Source organism: Sceloporus occidentalis, unplaced genomic scaffold, assembly GCF_023333645.1.
Source record: "Sceloporus occidentalis isolate IW3139 unplaced genomic scaffold, rSceOcc1.0.p SCAF_3, whole genome shotgun sequence".
NCBI classification, from domain to species: domain Eukaryota; kingdom Metazoa; phylum Chordata; class Lepidosauria; order Squamata; family Phrynosomatidae; genus Sceloporus; species Sceloporus occidentalis.
In genome coordinates, this window is record NW_028316983.1 from 241293454 (window position 1) to 241313492 (window position 20039).

The window sequence follows — 20039 nt, forward strand, 5'->3', positions numbered from 1 at the left end:
TTTAACCAAAAAATCCTTTGGATGGTTAAGGTGGATGTACTAAGCCCTACAATCAAAATAATATGGCATTCATTGAAGGGGGGAAATGTTTCTCTTGTATTTCAAAAAGCAAGTAATTCACTTTCATTTGATGGAGGCCAAAATTGTTTTCCCAAGTGTTATGTGAACTAATGACAGCAATTTGAAACAATTCCAAAGCCTTGTTCTTTCTTGCTCCACTGAGCAATGAACAACACAAACTTGTTGGGGCTGTATTAAACAGCTTATTAAACACATATCAGACATAATGAATAAAAGCAGTGACCCTTTCCTGAATTGTATTTAAAACAGTGGAAAGGAGATAGGCTTTCCTTTCATGGAGTAATCCAGACAAAAGTCACAGTGTATGTCTGGAGGTAAAAATAGTGCTGGCCTAAATATCTTAAAGGCATCAGTGCCCATCTAATCTTGGAAACTAAGGAGAGTCATTCCTGAAGAAAGAAATGAAGAATTTTAGCATTTTTTTTCTTGCTGAGAGAAAGTCACTGAAAACTGCAGTTTCCACCAACTGTTTGCAGTTAACAACTTCTTTTACCCAAAAGTTGCACATGGTATTTTTGTACAGAAAACAACAAAAATAATATTTCTGTGCAAAATATGATTTTTATTCCAGAAAATGCTGTTTTCTTCAAATTCCATTTTCTGCTTGGAAACACCCCATACAGATTTTGTGCAGAATAAGTTCCAAACTGTGATTCTGATCAGTTCAAGATTGTTCTCATTAGAGTTTCCCAATTCTTATTTTTGCTTCCTTTTGTTGATTTTCTTTTCATCCCTAATCTCTGTACAATGCTATCACATCTCTTTTCATTGCTATCCCTTTTGCAGGGACTGCCCAGCAGTTGCTAGAGTGACTGAGGGCAGATTATTATTATTATTATTATTATTATTATTATTATTATTATCCCATCCTTCTCCCAAAATGGTGGTTTACAACATCATCACTATGCCTTCTCTATGCCTTCAGAACAACAGTGAATCATGCTATGCTATTCTGAAGCCAACAAGAATGAAGGCAGTGGATATCAAGATATCAAAGGTGAGATGTCAGCCCATGTGATTTCTTGACATGGCAGTGTTATATTTTGTTCATTTCACTTCCCAGCCTCCATAATTTGCACCCCTCAATGGGATGCCAAAATTACTTATAACATTGTTATAACTATTGTACTCTTTATGGGAAGAGCTTCTAGCAGGAACCCATAACTGTTATGAATGAGTGAGAACTTCAGATCTTCAATAACTTTATGCCATCAACCTTAAATTTCTGCCTTATTAATCATTACAATCTCCCCCTGAAGCTTGAGGAATCAATTATGGTACACTTTCCAAAAAGATGCCCATGAAGCTTTAATGGTTTAAGCCATCCTTGCTTTGATGTCAGCCCTGTAAAGCAATTGGAATCCTCATTAGATTGCATTAGTCCCATGCAAATCAGTTGCTAATCCTGTAATGGCACTGCATGCGACAAATTTTTCTTCAGAGGTTTTACAGCCTTTTGCATGGCTGAACAAATGCTCAGCTGTTCTATTGATCTCCATGCCAGCTGAGACAAAACATGCAATGTAAGTGTATGTTTATGTGCCTTCAAGTCACCTGTTGACTTATGGCAACCCAATAAGCTTCAAAGGGTTTTAATAAGCAAGGAATACTTGGAGGTAGTTTTGCCAGTTTCTTCCTCTGAAATATAGCCTACAGAACCTGGTATTTGTTTGCAGGACCCCATCCAAATACTAACTAGGCCTGACCCTGCTTAGCTTCCAAGAGCAGATAGATCTGATGCCTTTAGGATATTTAGGCCCCTATGATATAAAAAGGAAAGGAGGAAAACTCTAGTAGCCCTTTTCAGATGAGTTGGGTTTCAATCCACTTCTACATGTAACTTCTCAAGGCCATCTTTCCTAAGCAATGTTTGTAAGGTTTCTTTTTGGTTTTGAAAGAGTGATGGAAATTGTTTTAAATAATAATAATGGAAGCAAATGCATGCTTCATTTTTAGTTTCAGTTAGAACTATTAAATACAGAGGAAAGGTGACATATTTAGAAACAAGAAACAGAAATCTGGAGGTTTACAATTCATTGTTGGAGAGTATGATTATATTACTCCATTTTCACTTTACCTTTTCCCCAAAAGTGAGACTCATGGTAGCTCAGAAGAAAAACAGAAATGTGCATTAAAAGAGATGGAGACATGGGGGTTCAACAGACCGCCCCAAACAAGCAAATGGCATGGCCTCAGTCAGGACTAAAAAGAACCCGCTGAAAGCAGGGTTTTTTCAGTCTGCACAGCAGGTGCCATGAGTGCGCCAATTGCGCACTCACACACAGCGATGACGCATGCACAGTGTGGTGACATTTAGATGGTACACCACACTTGTATCATCATGGTGGATCCCACGTGGGCAGGGCCAAGCCATGATGGCATCACCAGCACACGGTAGAGCTTTGGAGCATGTGGTTGCTCTGCACTCCCGAGCCCTAAAGTCAGCCCCAGACCACCACTTTCCAACAGTCTGTACCAGGCCATTGTATCAATTGAAGGGCAAAGAAAGATAGTAGTACAAACACTAATATAAATTTATTAGTTTCCTGAATCTAAAGATCTTCTTCTGCTCATGGTGTCTGACACTCTAACCATTACATTTAATTTAGTAACTTTTCCTGGCTTGCTCCCCACCTGATATAAATGTCATTCAATTGTGCTCTAGTCACTGGCAGAATGAATCTCCTTCTCCCTGTGCAGCTAATTCCAGTGAAATAGGTTGCTGAGGGAGATACAGTTATGGGAATAGGGTCAAAATCATGACCAAGTAGCGATCATGTTTACAAGACAGTTACAGATGAGTAAATCTAGCTGCCAGAGGAGGGCAGAGATTTGGAGCTGTGGGCACAGAGCATTATGCTTTCCACCTGCAATCTAAGGCGCGTTACAGACTGCCCAGAAGGCCAAACGGTGCAGTTCCCGGACACTGCAAAAAAGGAGCGTGATTTTCGCGCTCCTTCCTGCAGCCTGGAAGAGACACCGCAAGTGTCGAAGCGCGCACTCATGCCGTTACTTCTGCCGCGCAACGTGCGGATGCAGAGCGTCCGCTATGTCAAAATGGCGGCGCCCATCTGTTTGCAACGCCGCCATTTTGACGTAGTCATTATGCGCGCGGGGCAAGGCGCGTCAGGAAGCACCGCCCCTCGTCCATAATGACGGCGCCTCATGGGCCCGTGTGTAACGTGCCACTGATGTGAAATCGAATGTGGTTGAGATTACTTGCTACTGCCTGTGCCTGTAACCAACTTATTCACAATTTCTATTGCTAAAATTACTGATTGCTTCCTTCAGGAACAAAGAATCTCACCCCTTGTAGGAAGATGCAGGTGTAGTGTTTTGAAAATATTAACAGAAATTGGCAGTGTTGTATTTTAAAGTGCTGGAACAAGCTTAGTGTAGTTTGTTACATTCACATAACAGTATAGCAAATAAGACACACAAAAAGATATGGAAAATAAAAAGTAAGGGAAATATCTCTAAGAGGGAAGAAAAATTGTCACTCTCTGCACAACTGACCACTGACACCAGAGCTCATCTATCCTGCAGAAGTGAACTGAGGATAGCTAGGTAGCCCTGGCTCACAAAATAGAGAGCTTTAAAAGAAAGTGAGAGGTTTGTGAAGAGTCTTGATGAAAAGCATGAAGAGGGAATCATCACAAGGAGAGGGTGATGTAATCAGTATAATGAAAGAGACGGATAAAAAGCATTCTGGAAAAAAATAGAGAACAGTGATAGGCAATAAGAGGAGATGAAAACCTACACAAGTGTTTAAATAAGCATCAACGCCAGAGTTTTGTGGGCTCATCTTAATAGGAGGCATTAATGAATGAAAAGAGATAAGATGCAGGAGATGTGGGAACTAAATGTACTGGAGGGAGATTTAGAATGTCCTTCCTTTCTCCCCTACAGTGCTCCATGACATATAAATGTTGGCTCCAAAGAGTTTCCTAGGACTCCAGAGTTGAATTTGGGGGCATGCAGGGTGCTGCAGGGGTGAGAGAAATTGCCCTTTCCCAGTTCTGCTAGAAACTTCTGGTGCATCAGTTGATGTCCACCAATGGACACTTCCCCATGACTGGTCTTCCCAATTGTACACCAACATTAAAGCCATTGCAAGAGGTTCCAAATCAGGGATGCAGTTATTGAGTGGAGGGCAAAATGAGGGCATTGCTTTCCCAGTAAAAATTATGCTCCCATCCCATGAAATATTCCTTCCATTACCAAATTTCAAGCAAGGGAGAGTATGGCCCGTTACAGACGGGCTAAAAAGTACGCGCGGAGCACGTACTAGGGTTAAGACGAAGCGGTGCTTCCGCACTGCCCTAAACCTAGTGCGCGCTGTGCACGCACAAAATGGTAGTGGCCGTTCCACACGGCCGCCGCCATCGATACGTGGCGACTGCGCCGCCTCCAAATGAGGCGGCACGGTTGTGATGTATTGGGGTCGCGGCAGGGTGCCTAGGGCGCCCTTTCTGCGACCCCAGAAGGAGCTCCGTTTCGGAGCTCCTTCCTGGTTTGGTCCGCTGGGCGCAGCCTTCAGACGGCTGCGCCCAGCGGACCAAACGAGAAAGGAGCCAAACGGCCCCTTTCTCCTTCTCCCCACCACCGCGGGGTGTCCTTGGGGCTTGAAGCCCCAAGGATACCCCTTTCCAGGCTGCGGGGAAGGGGCCTTTTGCCATTTCCCCGCAGCCCGGAAAGTGGCGGATCGGGGCCTCAGTGGCTGCCGCTCTGGCCACTGAGGCCCCGATCCTGCGGGGAAAGGTGCGCCTACAGGCCGCCCCAAAGGGGCGGTCTGTAACGCGCCTTTGAGACACAAAAAAGTCTTCACACCTAGACTGCTTATATTTGCTTAAATTTGTTCTTGTTCCCCTGGTAACTTTGCCTGCCCCTTTACTTTGGATGCCTTAACTGTTTACTTTGGATGCATTAACTGTTATTTTAAAATACTATTATTATTATTATTATTATTATTATTTTCAGTTATTCTAATGCTAGATTTCTGGGGACTGAAGTAAAATTTCATTGAAGGGGAAGAATTTTGACTGAGCAGGTAATGCCTTCATTTTGCCTTTCCCACCATAGCTACATCCCTGTTCCAAGTATGTTCAAAACAATGACATTAAAAAAAGACCAGGTCCCTCAATCTAATTCTCATCTCTCAAGATGCGTTAGCCCTCCTGGTACAAGTTTAGGTACATACAGGTCAAGGACTTCCAGCAGAAACATAGCGTTCACATTTATCCATAGTCCTTGCAATCTGCAGTAAATCTGGGAACTAATCCCCAGGTTCAGATTGTAATAGCATTAAAAATATATTCCATCATATTTGCCCACCCCTGGTACTGAAAGAAGCCTGCAAAAATCATAACAGATACAGATAAAAGTTCACATAATTAAAGCATAGAAAACTTTAAATTATTATTAAAATATGTATAGAATTAAAATAAATTTAAAGGGATAATCAATAACCAAGCAGGAAATATGGGCAGTATAGTGCACTATTAAAAGCCCTTTCACCATAAGGAGTTACTTTCCAAAGACCTGTTGAAACAAAAGAGCCTTTGCTATGTGCTGGAAGGACATCATAATGGGATTCAATGTAGCCTCTCTAAGAAAATAAATCCAGAACCAGGGAGCAACCACTGAGAAGTCCTTCTTCCAGATGTACCTAGGAGGATGGTAAAATGGAAAGAAAAACTTCTCCTGGAGCTTTAAAAACATGGGCAGGCTTATATGAGAGAGTACCACCCTTTTGATAACCCATGTTTATACAACTTTATGTTATAAAAAGAACATTCCTACCTCAAATAGTTTCAATTTATATCCATTGAAATTATTTCTCTCTCAGGTTTTTTCTCTCTCTCACCTGTTTGTTCCACAATAGATGTCAACAATCGATGTGGGATTCTAGATGGGACTTTCAAACTTGCATGCACCAAGTAATACCTAGAGGGGCAAGATTTGACAAAGAAAGGATGATTACAAAAGCTGCAGTTTTTCTTTGTGAGTAAATGAAAAGTCCAAGCATGCTCTTTAAGATGTTTCATTGCCTAAAACTGATCCATGTGAAGGCACTGGAAAAATAATGAAAAAGTTTATAGGGTGGTCAGAGTGAACACTGGAGAGGGCTCCTGTACCTTTAATGGTTGTGTAGAAGGGGGATTTCAACAAGTGTGGCTTGTTACCTGGTTATGTGACAAGCAACATCTGCCGAAATTCCTTGTACCCAATTCTTAAAGGTACATGAGCCCTCTCCAGTTTTCACCCTGACAACCCTCCTTATGAAGGAAACAAAGAACGCTTTGCCACTTGAGCAAAGTTTCTTGGCTGAGAAAGTGTGTTATATTTAGAATCTGGGTCTGTTTTACAGCATGGAAGGTCAAACCAGAATAGAAATGGACAACTCTATTTTACATTTCATGCTATCTGGCAGATATGGAGAGTTGTAGTCTAGACAAAATAATAGCTGTGTTAGTCTCTTGAAGCATAAAAAGGAAGGAGGAGGGGAGAAAGGAATGTAGCAGCACCTTTAAGACTAACTAGTTTTTATTTTTGCATGAGCTTTGGTGGATAGAAACCCACTTTTTTCAGATGCAGCAGAGTGATGATAATGTTGGAAATGAAGAAAGCATCAACATTTGTCTTTTTGGTAATTATGCCTAGAGAGGGAACTTCCTTGACTTCCTCTCCTGTTTCTCTCTGTGTGTTCCTTGGTCAGTGTAATTCCTGCTCTAAGAGGTCACTACCACTCTCCTCCCACTTCTCTCCCAAAAAGTTAAGTGTAAGGTTATACAACCATTTATCTCTCATCTTATTTTTGTCCTCTCTACGAAATAAGGTTCTACAAAGATAACTCCTCCACATGCATGGGAGTCAGATCTAGGAACTGCTCTACCAAGTACAGTTGGCCATCCACATTTGCAGCTTTGGCTTTTGTAGATTTGATTATTCATACATTTGATTAATATGTTCCCTCTAGGAATCCCTAGGTCCTCCAGTGCGACACTACTATCACCTTCTGCCAAACATCACACTGGAGGCCCTAGAAATTCCTATAGAGAACACTTCTCTAGGCATGTGTAGGTCATCCAATGCAATTTCATGGTCACCCTCTGGCAGATCTTGACCACAGAATTTCCCTGGAGGACACAGAGATTCCTAGAGAGATGTTCTCTCAGGGACTGTCTTTGCACTTTCACAGGAGTGATGCACACCTATTTCCAATGAATGCGAAGGGCCCACTGTATAGATATATTTTCTATTGACTATCTCTTTCCCCATTTTGGGTGGATTTATTTGTAACAATAAAAGTAAGTCTTGTTTTTAAACTTACCAGAGTACCCTGTTTGATACCAGAAGCTCATTATGCAGTGGCACACACTGCAAGCTCTGCATAATTATATACCAATAATTTCCTACAAATAAATTTTCTGGTAGAAAGCATATTTATACAGTTGTGGGAATGGGATGGAATGTAATAGGACCCAGAAGCATGTAAGTCATGACCCTACAAAGCCACCTGAGTATTCCTTGCCTAAGAAAATCATGTAAAATCCATGGTATTACCATGAGTCAACAGGCAAGCTGAAGTCGCATACACATGAACACATTCCCTATATAATTGTATATGTAGTGATGGTGAAAATGATTCAATTACACATGCTTCTGAGGAAGTAGACCTAAGGGCCCAAACAGACAGGCCAAAATAAAGCTGTTTCAGGTCACTTTGGAGTTATGCTGTTTAAATGACACATGCATCTTAAGAGACCAGAAGCTGCGCCAAAGCTGTGCTCCAGTCCTTAGGACTGGAGCATGGCTTTGGAGCAGCTTCTGGCCTCTTAGGACACATGCATCATTCAAACAGCATACCTCCAAAGTGACCCAAAGCAGTTTTGTTTTGGCCTGTCTGTTTGGGCCCTTAAGTCTACAAAAGCTCATGCTACCAACTTCTTTCTTTCGGTTAGTCTCAGGGGTGCTACAAGATTTGTCTACAAACTGACTCTACAAACTAACACAGCTGTATCTTTGAATTATAATTGTGTTTCTCTGTGTTGGACATTCATAATTGTGATTGTGAATCCCAATCTTTTTTTTAAAGATGTTCAAAAGTTCAGGGGGGCTTCAACCTAGTGAAACTCAGTCTAGTAGATTACAGGAGAGGGCATTTAAAAATAATGTATTTTTTTAGAAAACAAAATTATTTTAGCAAAGATGAAAAAGGGCAGTCCATGGGATAGAAAAGCAAAGGTCCTCAAAAATAAAGGATGCACAAGACACACCATTGGCATGTGCGGAGTGTGAATGTGCATGCCAAACTGGCACTGGGAGAGTGCAGAGTGTGCAGTTTTCCTTCGTGAGTAAAGGCCCCAGGCCACCAGAAAGTGGCGGTCTGTACTGGGCCAAACGTAGAAGACCACATGTGGTGCCTTCAGCTATGCTTTACCCATCCCTGAAATAAATAGATCTGGATCATCAAAATGTTTAACTGAAGTTCAGGGTTATGTTCATGAGCCAGAAGTTGGGACCTGGCTGGGGGAGTTTGGCAATTGCAGTTGTAAAAAGGAACTTTTCCATGCTCTGAAATGGCCCTTCACAAACCTCAGGGTCACATTTCTTCCTCCTTTCTATTGTATCCATGAGTGAAGATCAAAAGTATCTATTTTTCCTTTCAAACTTGTCCCACTTTCTCTTTAGAAAGTGCTTTTAGGAAGGCTGACTAATTTAGAGCTTAAATTTTAATGTAAGACTACTGAATAAACAGGATCCCTCTCTGCACTGGCCAAATTAAACAGCCTACCCCTGTCGTCTCAGCAGGGAGACTGGACAAAGCACAGCCCATACTCTGGTTCTGATGTGAATAGAACAGATTATGCCTGTCCAGCATCAGGATCAGGTTATAATACCCTTAACACACATTAAAGTAGCCTAGTCCTCCAATCCAATGCAGGGTTGCTGTGTTAAACACATCCCACTCAGCCACTTCTAGACCACAAGTTGAACTTGAGTCAACAGTGTGATGCAGCAGCTAAACAAACCATTGCAATTCTAGGTTGTATCAATAGGAGTGTAATGTCTAGATTGACGAACTAATAGTACCACTCTATTCTGCCTTAGTCAAACCTATCCTGGAATACTATATCCAATCCAGTCAAGAAAGTGATGGACATATATGAACTAAATAGACAGGCAATTGAACCTTATTGCAATATTATCAATACAGTAACATCCTCCACTACATCTGATGGTAGTATGGTATATTATGTCATGTGACACATACCCTATCCATTCCATACTAAGGTGGCTGCCTCTCTCTGCCTAATAGTTGGCTTGGCCCTGATATGTGTTCATACTACAAAATTATAACACTTGAATTATACTTTAACTGTTGTGGCTTCATCCTGTGGTATCCTAGCATTTCTAATCTGGCAAGGAAGACTGCGGATTCTCTGGCAAAATTCATAGGAAGTGCACACCAAACTACAAAATTTAGGTTAAACTAGGTTCAAAGTGCTATGATTATGCAATGCAAATGCACACTTGCTCTGACATCCTCCTCCAGATTAAACTAGAAGTGTAGAAGAGAAGTGTGTAAGTATGAGACTCAGGGGATGTTCCCACTAGGTGAAACCCCGCGTTCTGAATCGAATCCAAGGAGTGGCGTTCCTATTAGGATCCGATTTAAACCTAGAACGGTTCTAGAGCAACCCACAATCGTCCCCACTACAAATCGAATCGTAGAGCGGTATAAAATTTTGAATCGAGTTTTCGTCATTTAACGCGCGTTAAAAAAGATGTAGGGTCTGACCTTTGTTTTTCCCTTGATTTGAGTTAGGAACCGGAGCATTTAAATAGGAACGACAGCCTTTGAAATCGGGTTAGCTGGATGGGAGGAGCGGAGTGCGATGGGGCTGGCCTTGGGGGAGTTGCCCTTTCTGTCCCCATCCGTCGTGGCTGTCGCCATTTTTGCTTCCCTCACCCCTTTGTCCCCTCTGTGTGGGGAGAGCCCATTTCTAACGGAGGAGAGGCAGGAAGGCAAGCCTCCTCTTGAAGAGGCATTCCCTGCCCGCTTGGGCTCTGATCTCGCCCAGGCAGGGAAGGGAAGGCTCCTCGCGAGGAGGCATCTGATCTCTCCCAGGCAGGGAAGGGCTCTGATCAATGGGGGGTGGGGGGAATAGAGCCTTTCTCCCTCTCTTTCTCAAACGGAATCTGCCTTCTCCTCCAACCCTGGAAAGAGAATATTTGGGAAGAGTGCTCCCTCCCTGCTTTTCCAGCAGCCTCCTTCATTGATCTCTGGGCTCTCTGAAGGGATTCTCCCTGGCTGTCTGGGAGACATCAAGAGGGGATGCTGTCCTGCAAAACCCATCCCCATAGTTTCTCTGGAAACAGCTTGGGCTCCTCAAATTCGCTTTGCCAGAAGCCTCTCCCATTGATCTCTGGGCTCTCTGAAGGGATTCTCCCTGGCTGTCTTGGGAGGCATGAAGAGGGGATGCTGTCCTGCAAAACCCATCCCCATAGTTTCTCTGGAAACAGCTTGGGCTCCCCAAATTCGCTTTGCCAGAAGCCTCTCCCATTGATCTCTGGGCTCTCTGAAGGGATTCTCCCTGGCTGTCTTGGGAGACATGAAGAGGGGATGCTGTCCTGCAAAACACATCCCCATAGTTTCTCTGGAAACAGCTTGGGCTCCTCAAATTCGCTTTGCCAGAAGCCTCTCCCATTGATCTCTGGGCTCTCTGAAGGGATTCTCCCTGGCTGTCTTGGGAGACATCAAGAGGGGATGCTGTACTGCAAAACCCATCCCCATAGTTTCTCTGGAAACAGCTTGGGCTCCTCAAATTCGCTTTGCCAGAAGCCTCTCCCATTGATCTCTGGGCTCTCTGAAGGGATTCTCCCTGGCTGTCTTGGGAGACATCAAGAGGGGATGCTGTACTGCAAAACCCATCCCCATAGTTTCTCTGGAAACAGCTTGGGCTCCTCAAATTCGCTTTGCCAGAAGCCTCTCCCATTGATCTCTGTGCTCTCTGAAGGGATTCTCCCTGGCTGTCTTGGGAAATGAAATGGAAACGATGCCAAAAGTTAAATCGCTTCCAAATATTCCGGATTAACGTTACGTCATTCTGACATACTATTGATTGACAGCCCCAAATAAGGCATGGAGGAGAAGAATCGATTTATTTAAACACCGATTTCATGCCAAGTAGGAACGCTTGCAGGTAAAAACTTTGATTTAAATAACCAGATGGGAACGAAGAATAATGCGTTTCGGAACGCGAGATAACACCAGGGTTATTTTGAATCGGTTTTATTAAAAACGTTGTATTTTAAATCGTTTCAAATATTAAGTGGGAACAACCCCTCAGTAAACCATACTGTGAAAAGGCCTACATGTGGGTATGTAGGTTAGGTTGGTAGGTAGATGGCTTGTTAAGGATGTATTCTTAATACCAGATGTAGTGCTTTTCCCCAGCACTTGGCTGCTCTTTCTGAGCTCACAAATATCCTCTGTGTCTGGGGAATAGCAAGTAAGTATTCACCAGTGTAATCTGTCACAGGCAAGTGGCAAAGCTTGCTGTCAAAGTGGTAGAGTAGCAATCTGTCGGGGTGATGACACACTGTGATCACAACTGTGTTTCTCGAGGCATCCTGCTGGATGATAAATTCTTCTGTGTCAAGACAAAATGCTGGTTTTGCTTTTCTCCATTTCAAATGCCAGTCTATTTAACACTGGGAGCCACAGATATGACAGAAACATGAACTGTCCTTGCTCTTCATTGAGTAAATATGTTTGTGAGCCAATTGCATGGATTTCGTTTGGCTACTCTATGGAATAAATTTCACAAATCTTTTCTTTCTTTCTATCTCTTTTCAAAAAAGATGAAACCACTAGTTATGAGATAAAAGGATGATGATGATGAAGCAGCAACAGTATGAGAGTTAGCAGCAGCAGCCATTGGAGTAGTGGATTTATATACCCAGGGTTGTCTAAAGATATTTTGCTGTCTGACGAAAGGGACAAGATAACACTCTTTCCATTTTTTGTACAGAACATGCTGTTGAACCTCAGCACTGGCAGTGGGATTAGACCCTCCATCACTTTAATTCTCCTAAATTCAATTCAGAAGGCTACTTTAGATATTCAAGATAGGCCATGCGGCATGCAGAGCTCTGTCCTCCAAGAGAGGGTAAAAACTAAGGAGGTTACAATGAAGAGTTAGGAGATGGTGCCACCACTGGCCCTATAATCTCCACTCTCAGGCAGCTGCTTGATGCAGCATCATATCTCATTGTTTCTGTTGAATTATATATACAAATTAGATAATTTTTATTGCCTATTACCACCACTCCATAGAGATAATCTGACATAACTATGGGATCCTCTGCAGTGATAGACCTAATGACGTTTTCAGTGTTACATAATTTATGCTCATTTTTCAAAGGGATCTTGTAGCACTTTTCAAACTAACTGAAAGAAAGGAACTGGTAGCATGTGCTTTTGAAGACTTTTCTACTTCCTCATATGCATGCTACCAGCTTCTTGCTTTCAGTATTCACTTTCAAAGGTGCAACAAGATTCCGTTTTTCCAGACTAGTACTTCTATGTCTTTGAATTATTCTCATTTTGTAAACCTATGTGTTAGCTCTACATGCAACCCCTCATATTCTCCAGTATGAACAATTTTCTAATTTGTATGCTAATTACTAACTTACAAATTTGCAAAAAAATTGTGTGTGAGAGTGCATGTGGGTGAGTGTGTGCATACACATGCATGTGCAAGTGCCTTCAAGTAACTGGTCGACTTATGGTGACTCCATGAATTCCATAGGGTTTTCCTAGACAAAGAGTACTCAGATGCAGTGTTGCCAATTTCTTCCTCTGAAGTATAGCCTGAAATACAGCACCTGGTTGCCAACATGGTGTAGTGGTTTGAGTGTTGCACTGATTCAGGAGACCAGGGTTTGATTCTCAGCTGAGCCATGAAACCCACTGGCTGACCTTGGGTGTCACCAGAAGTGGCTGGTGAAAGGAAAGTGGGAATGTCAGTCTGCTGTGTCCTGACTAACAGGAAAGCAGACCTCTGTTGCTCACAGTGGCTAATGGCCAGTAAATCATGACTTCAAGGGGAGATGCTAGTTAGGTAATTACATAAATAATAAATATAAATAAAAGCTTTATTTTTAGCCCGCCTTTCCTGGGATCAAGGCAGGTCACAACAGCCAAAAACACAATACAATCAATATACAACATAATTAAAATACAAAAAATACAAAATCTTACAACAGTTAAAATACAGCTAAAAAGTTTCCCAACTAGCACAAAATTGCAAAAACAATGAGGAGAGAGAAGGGGGCAACATGGAATGTTAGAGGTAAGCCTGCTGGAACAGAAAAGTTTTAAGCCCCTTTTTGAAGTGGTCCAGGAAGGTGGCCAAGCAGAGCTCGTCCGGAAGCGAGTTCCAGAGGATGGGGCCCGAGATAGAAAAGGCCCTCTGAGTGGTGGTAGAATATCTTGCCTCTGGGACACATAACAATTGCTTCCCAGCAGATCTGAGTGTGTGGGGCGGAATGTATGGGGAGAAGCGGTCCTCCAAGTACCCTGGGCACCAGCCATATAGGACTTTATAGGTAATAACCAACACCTTGCATTGTGCCTGGAAGCAAATAGGCAGCCAATGGAGATCTTTCAGAATTGGTGTTATGTGACTGGTCCTGGAAGAGCCAGTGACCAGTCTCGCTGCCATGTTTTGAACCAACTGAAGCTTCCAAGTATGGTACAAGGGTTGCCCCTTGTAGAGCGCATTACAGAAATCCAAACGAGAGGTTACCAGAGCATGTACTACCGTTTCAAGGTCCCCCCGGCCCAGGTAGGGTTGCAGCTGGCGTATCAGCCTAAGCTGATAACAAGTGCTCCTGACCGTCGCATCCACCTGAGATATAAGATGGAGCGACGAGTCCAGAAGCACCCCCAGACTGCGAACTGAGTCCTTCACGGGGAGCGTGACCCCATTCAGGACAGGTGGACAAAAAACCATTCCCGGGTCAGGAGAACCTATCACGAGCACTTCCGTTTTCTCTGGATTCAAACTGAGTCTGTTTTCCCTCATCCAGCCCATTACCGACTCCAGACAGGCTTCCAGAGGAGAGATGCCATCCCTGGTCACTGCAGCAGTCGGAGGCACAGAGAAGACTATCTGGGTGTCATCAGCGTACTGATAACACCGCGCCCCGTGTCTCCGGATGATCTCACCCAGCGGTTTCATGTAAATGTTGAATAGCATGGGGGACAGAATGGCTCCCTGAGGGACACCAGATGTAAGTGCCCTCCGATCAGAGCGCACGTCCCCCAGCTGCACCATCTGGGACCGACCCGAGAGGTAGGAATGGAACCACTGGAGTGCAGTGCCACCAATTCCCAACTCTCTCAGGCGTCCCAGAAGGATACCATGGTCAATGGTATCAAAAGCCTCTGAGATGTCTAAGAGCACTAACAGGGACACGCTACCCCTGTCCATGCCCAGATGGAGATCATCGACCAGGGCGACCATGGCAGTCTCAACCCCGTAGCCCGCCCGGAAGCCGGTTTGAAATGGGTCTAGAAAATCAGTATCGTCCAAGATCGATTGAAGCTGGATGGCAACCGCCCTCTCGATCACCTTCCCTAAAAATGGCAATAGAGATACCGGCCGATAATGATTATGCATCAGGGGGTCAAGGGAGGGCTTCTTTAACAATGGTTTTACAATAGCCGTTTTCAAATTAGATAGAAATTGCCCATCCCTGAATGATGTATTTATTATTCGGCGTAACAAGGTAATTACCACCGATCCCCCCTGAGCCGCTAGCCATGAGGGACAGGGATCGAGAGAGCAAGTTGTCTTCCTAACACTTCTAAGGATCTTGTCCACATCCTCGGTACTTACAGGCTCAAAGTGATCCAGTCTAATTGAGTCCCCGGAAGCTCTGGAGACCTCTACACTGGTTTCTGACCCAACAATGGCATCGAGATCAGCCCTTATCCGAGAGGTTTTATCCGCGAAGAAGTTATTAAATTGGTCATAGCAGGCCTTAGATGGTTCCAAAATAGGGTTCAGGGAGGAGGGAAGCTGCGTAAGTTCCCTCACTACCCTGAACTGCTCTGCTGGACGCGACTCCGCGGACACGATACGTGGAGCATAGAACGAGTTCTTTGCTGCGTCTATTGCCACTCCGTAGTTGTTCAAAAGGGAAGCTAGGAGTGCCTTGTCGGCTAAGCGCTGGTGTCTCCGCCATTTGCGCTCTAGTCATCGCAGAGCCCGCTTCCTTGCCCGAAGATCTTCCGTATACCAGGGCTTCTTTTTGGAAGCAGGCCTGAGAGGGTGCTTGGGAGCGATACAGTGTATAGCCCTGGAGAGATCAGTGTCCCAGATGTTTGTCAGGGCATCAACAGAATCGCTGTCACATCCAACCATATATCCCTCTAGGGCTTCCTGGAACCTTATGGGTTCCATCAGCCTTCGAGGGTGGACCATTCTAATAGGTCCGCCACCCCCTGGGGGGTGTTGGGTAGATACCTTGATCTTCGCCTCTACCAGGAAATGGTCCGTCCATGACAAGGCGGAGATATTAGTAACCTCCGCCCACGGACTTTCCATGTCCGTGCAGAAAACCATATCGAGCGTATTACCAGCAGAATGCGTTGGCCCTGTGACTAATTGAGACAGGCCCATGGCAGCCATGGTATCCATGAACTCGCGAGCCGCACCTGTTGGACTTTGGCTGGTCACGAAGGGGACATTGAGGTCCCCCAGGACCAGAAGCCTGGGAGACTCCAATATCAGCTCCGAGACCAGCTGTGTACATAACTAAGTAGCTGATGCGGAATCTTGACCAATGTTTTTCAAAGGAAGAAGTAGACGTCTATCCATTTCTGTTTTCTGTTTCATTTCATTTTGTTTCACCTCCCTCCCTCCCTTCCCTTCTGCTTTTGCATTTTTAGTAGTCTGAGTGGCATCTGAAGGGGATAAGATGAGTTCTGGACCCAATACAACTTCCCAGCCTAATATAGTTTTTCATTTTTCATTTTCTAGTTTCACAATGTATCGTGACCAAGGGAAGAAAAAAGGACCTAAGAATAGGACCTTGCTGATAGGTTTAGATTTGATTACAGTCTGTAAGGTGAAATCAATGTGTGTATTTCATTTATCTATGAAAATTCAAGTTCTGAGGGGCAAAATCAAAGTGTGAATTTCATATAGACATGAAAATGGTTTTACAGTGCCCTTTGGTTTAAGGAAGGTGGCATACAGATTCAATTTAAAAATACAAATTAAACCAAATAATCACAACAATATATGAACTGTAAAGGAGTATTCTGTAGAGAGGTCTTTGGGGAAAAGACAGAGGGGGAAAACTGTAACAAAACGAAAAAACAAATAAGTATGTTGTCTCCCAAACCAACCATCAGAGAGGACAAAAATTTCACACTACTGCAGAATGGGGATTATATATACAGACATGATCAGTTTACTATGCTCATTTGACTTTATGGCTCAAGGTACTGTGACTTAGGCCTGGGCCAGATGGGCCAAAAGTAGCGTGCTGCCACTGATACTAGGGTTCCAGAGCAACCGCATGCTCTGGAACTCTAGCATGTCACAGCTTTGCACAGAATAACTCCCAAAGTGCAAAGATTCTCAAATGTCCAAAATTCTTCCATCTAGAAAATGCTGTCATTGAAGACTTATTCTTGCAAAATTTGGACCTTTTTAGCACAGAAAAAGAACATTTCCAGCAGAACATTTGCTGCACAGAAAATAATACTTTTGTACAAAAATATCACAAAATAATTTTGCACAGAAATATTTTCTGCACAGAAAATGCTGTTTCTCAAAGAAGAAAAAAGTGCACATTTTGTGCAGAATGAGTCCTGTTTGTCCTCACACTAGCAATGATAGCACCAGGCAACACAGTGGAGCACATAGGCAGACAGCCACCTGGCATCGCTCCAGAAGGCAGAGGTAATTTAATAATAATAATAATAATAATAATAATAATATTTATTTGTATACCGCCCTCTGGCAAACCAATCCGGGCGGTTAACAACAGTAAAATATAAAATATGACAATTAAAAACCCTTTATCCCTCCCCCCCTTAAGACAGTATTAAATAGTATAACATATTAAAAACACAATATCAAGCATAAAAACAGCAATTAAAACTAAAAACCCTGATATCCCTCTGTTGATCCTCAACCATCACTAAGATGGGGCCACGGGAGGAATGAGGGAATCAGGGAACCTGGGAACCTGGGCCGGGATGGTTAATCTGGAGAGGCCTGCCGGAAGAGATCCGTCTTGACCGCTTTTTTAAAGCTGTCTAATGATGTTATTTGACGGATCTCATCTGGCAGGTCGTTCTAGAGTTTGGGGGCGACAGCAGAGAACGCCCTCTGGGAGGTCGCTGCAAGCCTAGATTTTAGAGGCTGCAGTAAGTTCCTCCCAGAGGACCGGAGAGCGCGGGGAGGATTGTACGGGAGGAGGCGGTCCCTAAGATAGCTTGGACCCAAGCCATTTAGGGCTTTAAAGGTGATAACCAACACCTTGTACTGGGCCCGGAAGCTGATAGGCAGCCAGTGGAGGGACCTCAAAACCGGAGTAATGTGGTCCCTCCTAGATGTACCTGACACAAGCCTGGCTGCCATGTTTTGAACCAGCTGTAATTTCCAAGTCAAGCACAGGGGTAGCCCCATGTAGAGTGCATTACAGAAGTCAAGGCGTGAGGTTACCAGCGCATGCACAACCGTCTCGAGATCCCTTACTTCCAGAAAAGGGCGCAGCTGGCGTATCAGCCGAAGCTGATAACAGGCACTCCTGACCGTCGCATTTACCTGATTTGTCATCAGGAGCGATGAGTCAAGGAGCACCCCCAGACTGCGAACACAGTCGCTGGAGGAGAGTGTGACCCCATCCAGGACTGGAGGTTGCAACCCAATTCTTGGTTTCGGGGCCGCTACCATGAGCACCTCCGTCTTGTCTGGATTCAGTTTCAATCTGTTTTTCCTCATCCAGCCCATTACCGCCTGAAGACATTCATTGAGAGAAGAGATGCCATCGGAATTCGAGGCCGGCGAACGAGATACGGAGAAATAGATTTGGGTGTCATCAGCGTACTGATAACACCCAGCAATTTGAGGAAATAACAGGCCAGAATACTCCGGGAAGAGCCTAGAGTATTCTGGCCAGTGTAAACTCACCCTTTCCTTACAGAAGAAGCCTCATTGAGAGGCCCCTGTTCATGTGACCCAAACAGTTTCCATTCTGCTAACATTTGAGATTATCATTCAACTTGAAGAATATCAGAAATAGCAACTGAAATTCTACAGTCATTTAGTTAACTTTCACAGCATGCATTGTTTGGATGCTTGTCCAGATTTACAGCCTTGGACAGCTAGGTTTTGAGCTTGGCTGTTGTTCATGAGCTATCATATAGAACAGGCAACTCTTCTGTAATTCATATCACAAACAGTAACACAAGCAAACACATATTTTACTCACACCAAGGATCACTGTTTAAGGCTCATCCCACCTCAATTATAGTTTACTAGGTGGTATTCTATGCTTTCTGTAGATTGCATTAAACCATCAACTGCAGTGTTTTCAAATGAGCATGAGCTAAGTAGCTCACCTCCAGTTTGGGCCTACTTGTCTGATGCAAATGGAAAGAGGATATTTGTATTTTTGATGAAAAACTGATATAATAAAAATTGTAATTGTTGCTACAATGTGGTCTCATCTTTAAGTGCTCAGATTAAGTCTCTTACAGCTCATTCACTGCTGCTGCAAGAATGGTCCAAATGGAAAACCAAGCCAAAATCTGGTTCAATTTAAGGACCTCAGATCATGTGCTTCATCTATCTCCTCCCCCTGTGCACCAAAATCTCCCCCCTCTTTTTGTGTGGTAAACCATACTTTGCCATTTTATCCCACAGAGGAATCGGTTAAACTCTCAAGCTCACTTTCTCCTCCATTCTCACTTCTTAAAGATTAAGGAGCGCATCCAAAGGAGGGCGACTAAAATGGTGAAGGGTCTAGAAACCATGCCCTATGAGGAATGACTTAGGGAGCTGGGGATGTTGAGCCTGAAGATGAGAAGGTTAAGAGGTGATATGATAGCCCTGTTTAAATATTTGAAGGGATGACATATTGAGGAGGGAGCAAGCTTGTTTTCTGCTGCTCCAGAGAACAGGACCCGGAGCAATGGATGCAAGCTGCAGGAACAGAGATTCCACCTCAACATTAGGAGGAACTTCCTGACAGTAAGGGCTGTTCGACAGTGGAACACACTCCCTCGGAGTGTAGTGGAGTCTCCCTCCTTGGAGGTCTTTAAATAGAGGATGGATGGCCATCTGTCTAGGATGCTTTGACTGAGAGTTCCTGCATGGCAGGGGGTTGGACTGGATGGCCCTTGTGGTCTCTTCCAACTGTACAATACTATGATTCTATGAAGGGGCTGGACAGATGGGGGGAAGGGGCCGCCCCTTTATCTCCCGCATCATTGCCATGGCGACTGCACATCACGGCAATGATGCACTCAGAAAAAGGAGCTGCAAAATGTGCCTCCTTTTCCTGCTACTGCTAAGGCACCATTAGCGCCCTGGAGTGGTGCAATGACATCGTTGTGCGCTGCATATGATCATAGGATCATAGAGTTGGAAGAGACCACAAGGGCCATCCAGTCCAACCCCCATTCAGTTTGGAAAAAACAATTCTCAGAATTGGAATCTTCTTGGACTCTCTAGGGATACCATCTTAAAGTTAGAAATTAATCAAGCAAAGTTGGTTATAAAACAAAGAATCCTAGACATTGCAGGCCAGATGGAAATTGCTGCCTTTCCTAGACACATAGTGGTAAATAACCAAATCCCGGTTTCATCGCCTACTCCTTATCAATATCATGTTACAATACCCAAATTTAGGAGACTCTA

At 43.8% G+C, this 20039-nt stretch overlaps 1 protein-coding gene across 4 annotated transcripts in view; it reads right to left on the reverse strand.

Moving 5' to 3' along the window:
• LOC149317671 (protein FAM135B-like) overlaps positions 1-20039 on the reverse strand; it is a 190782-nt gene that overhangs the window by 74054 nt on the left and 96689 nt on the right. For all 4 annotated transcript variants that reach the window (XM_089518010.1, XM_089518013.1, XM_089518011.1 and 1 more), the window contains exon 3: positions 5948-6027. In XM_089518010.1, the coding sequence (XP_089374136.1) occupies positions 5948-6027 (80 nt within the window). The remainder of the gene's footprint in view (positions 1-5947; positions 6028-20039) is intronic.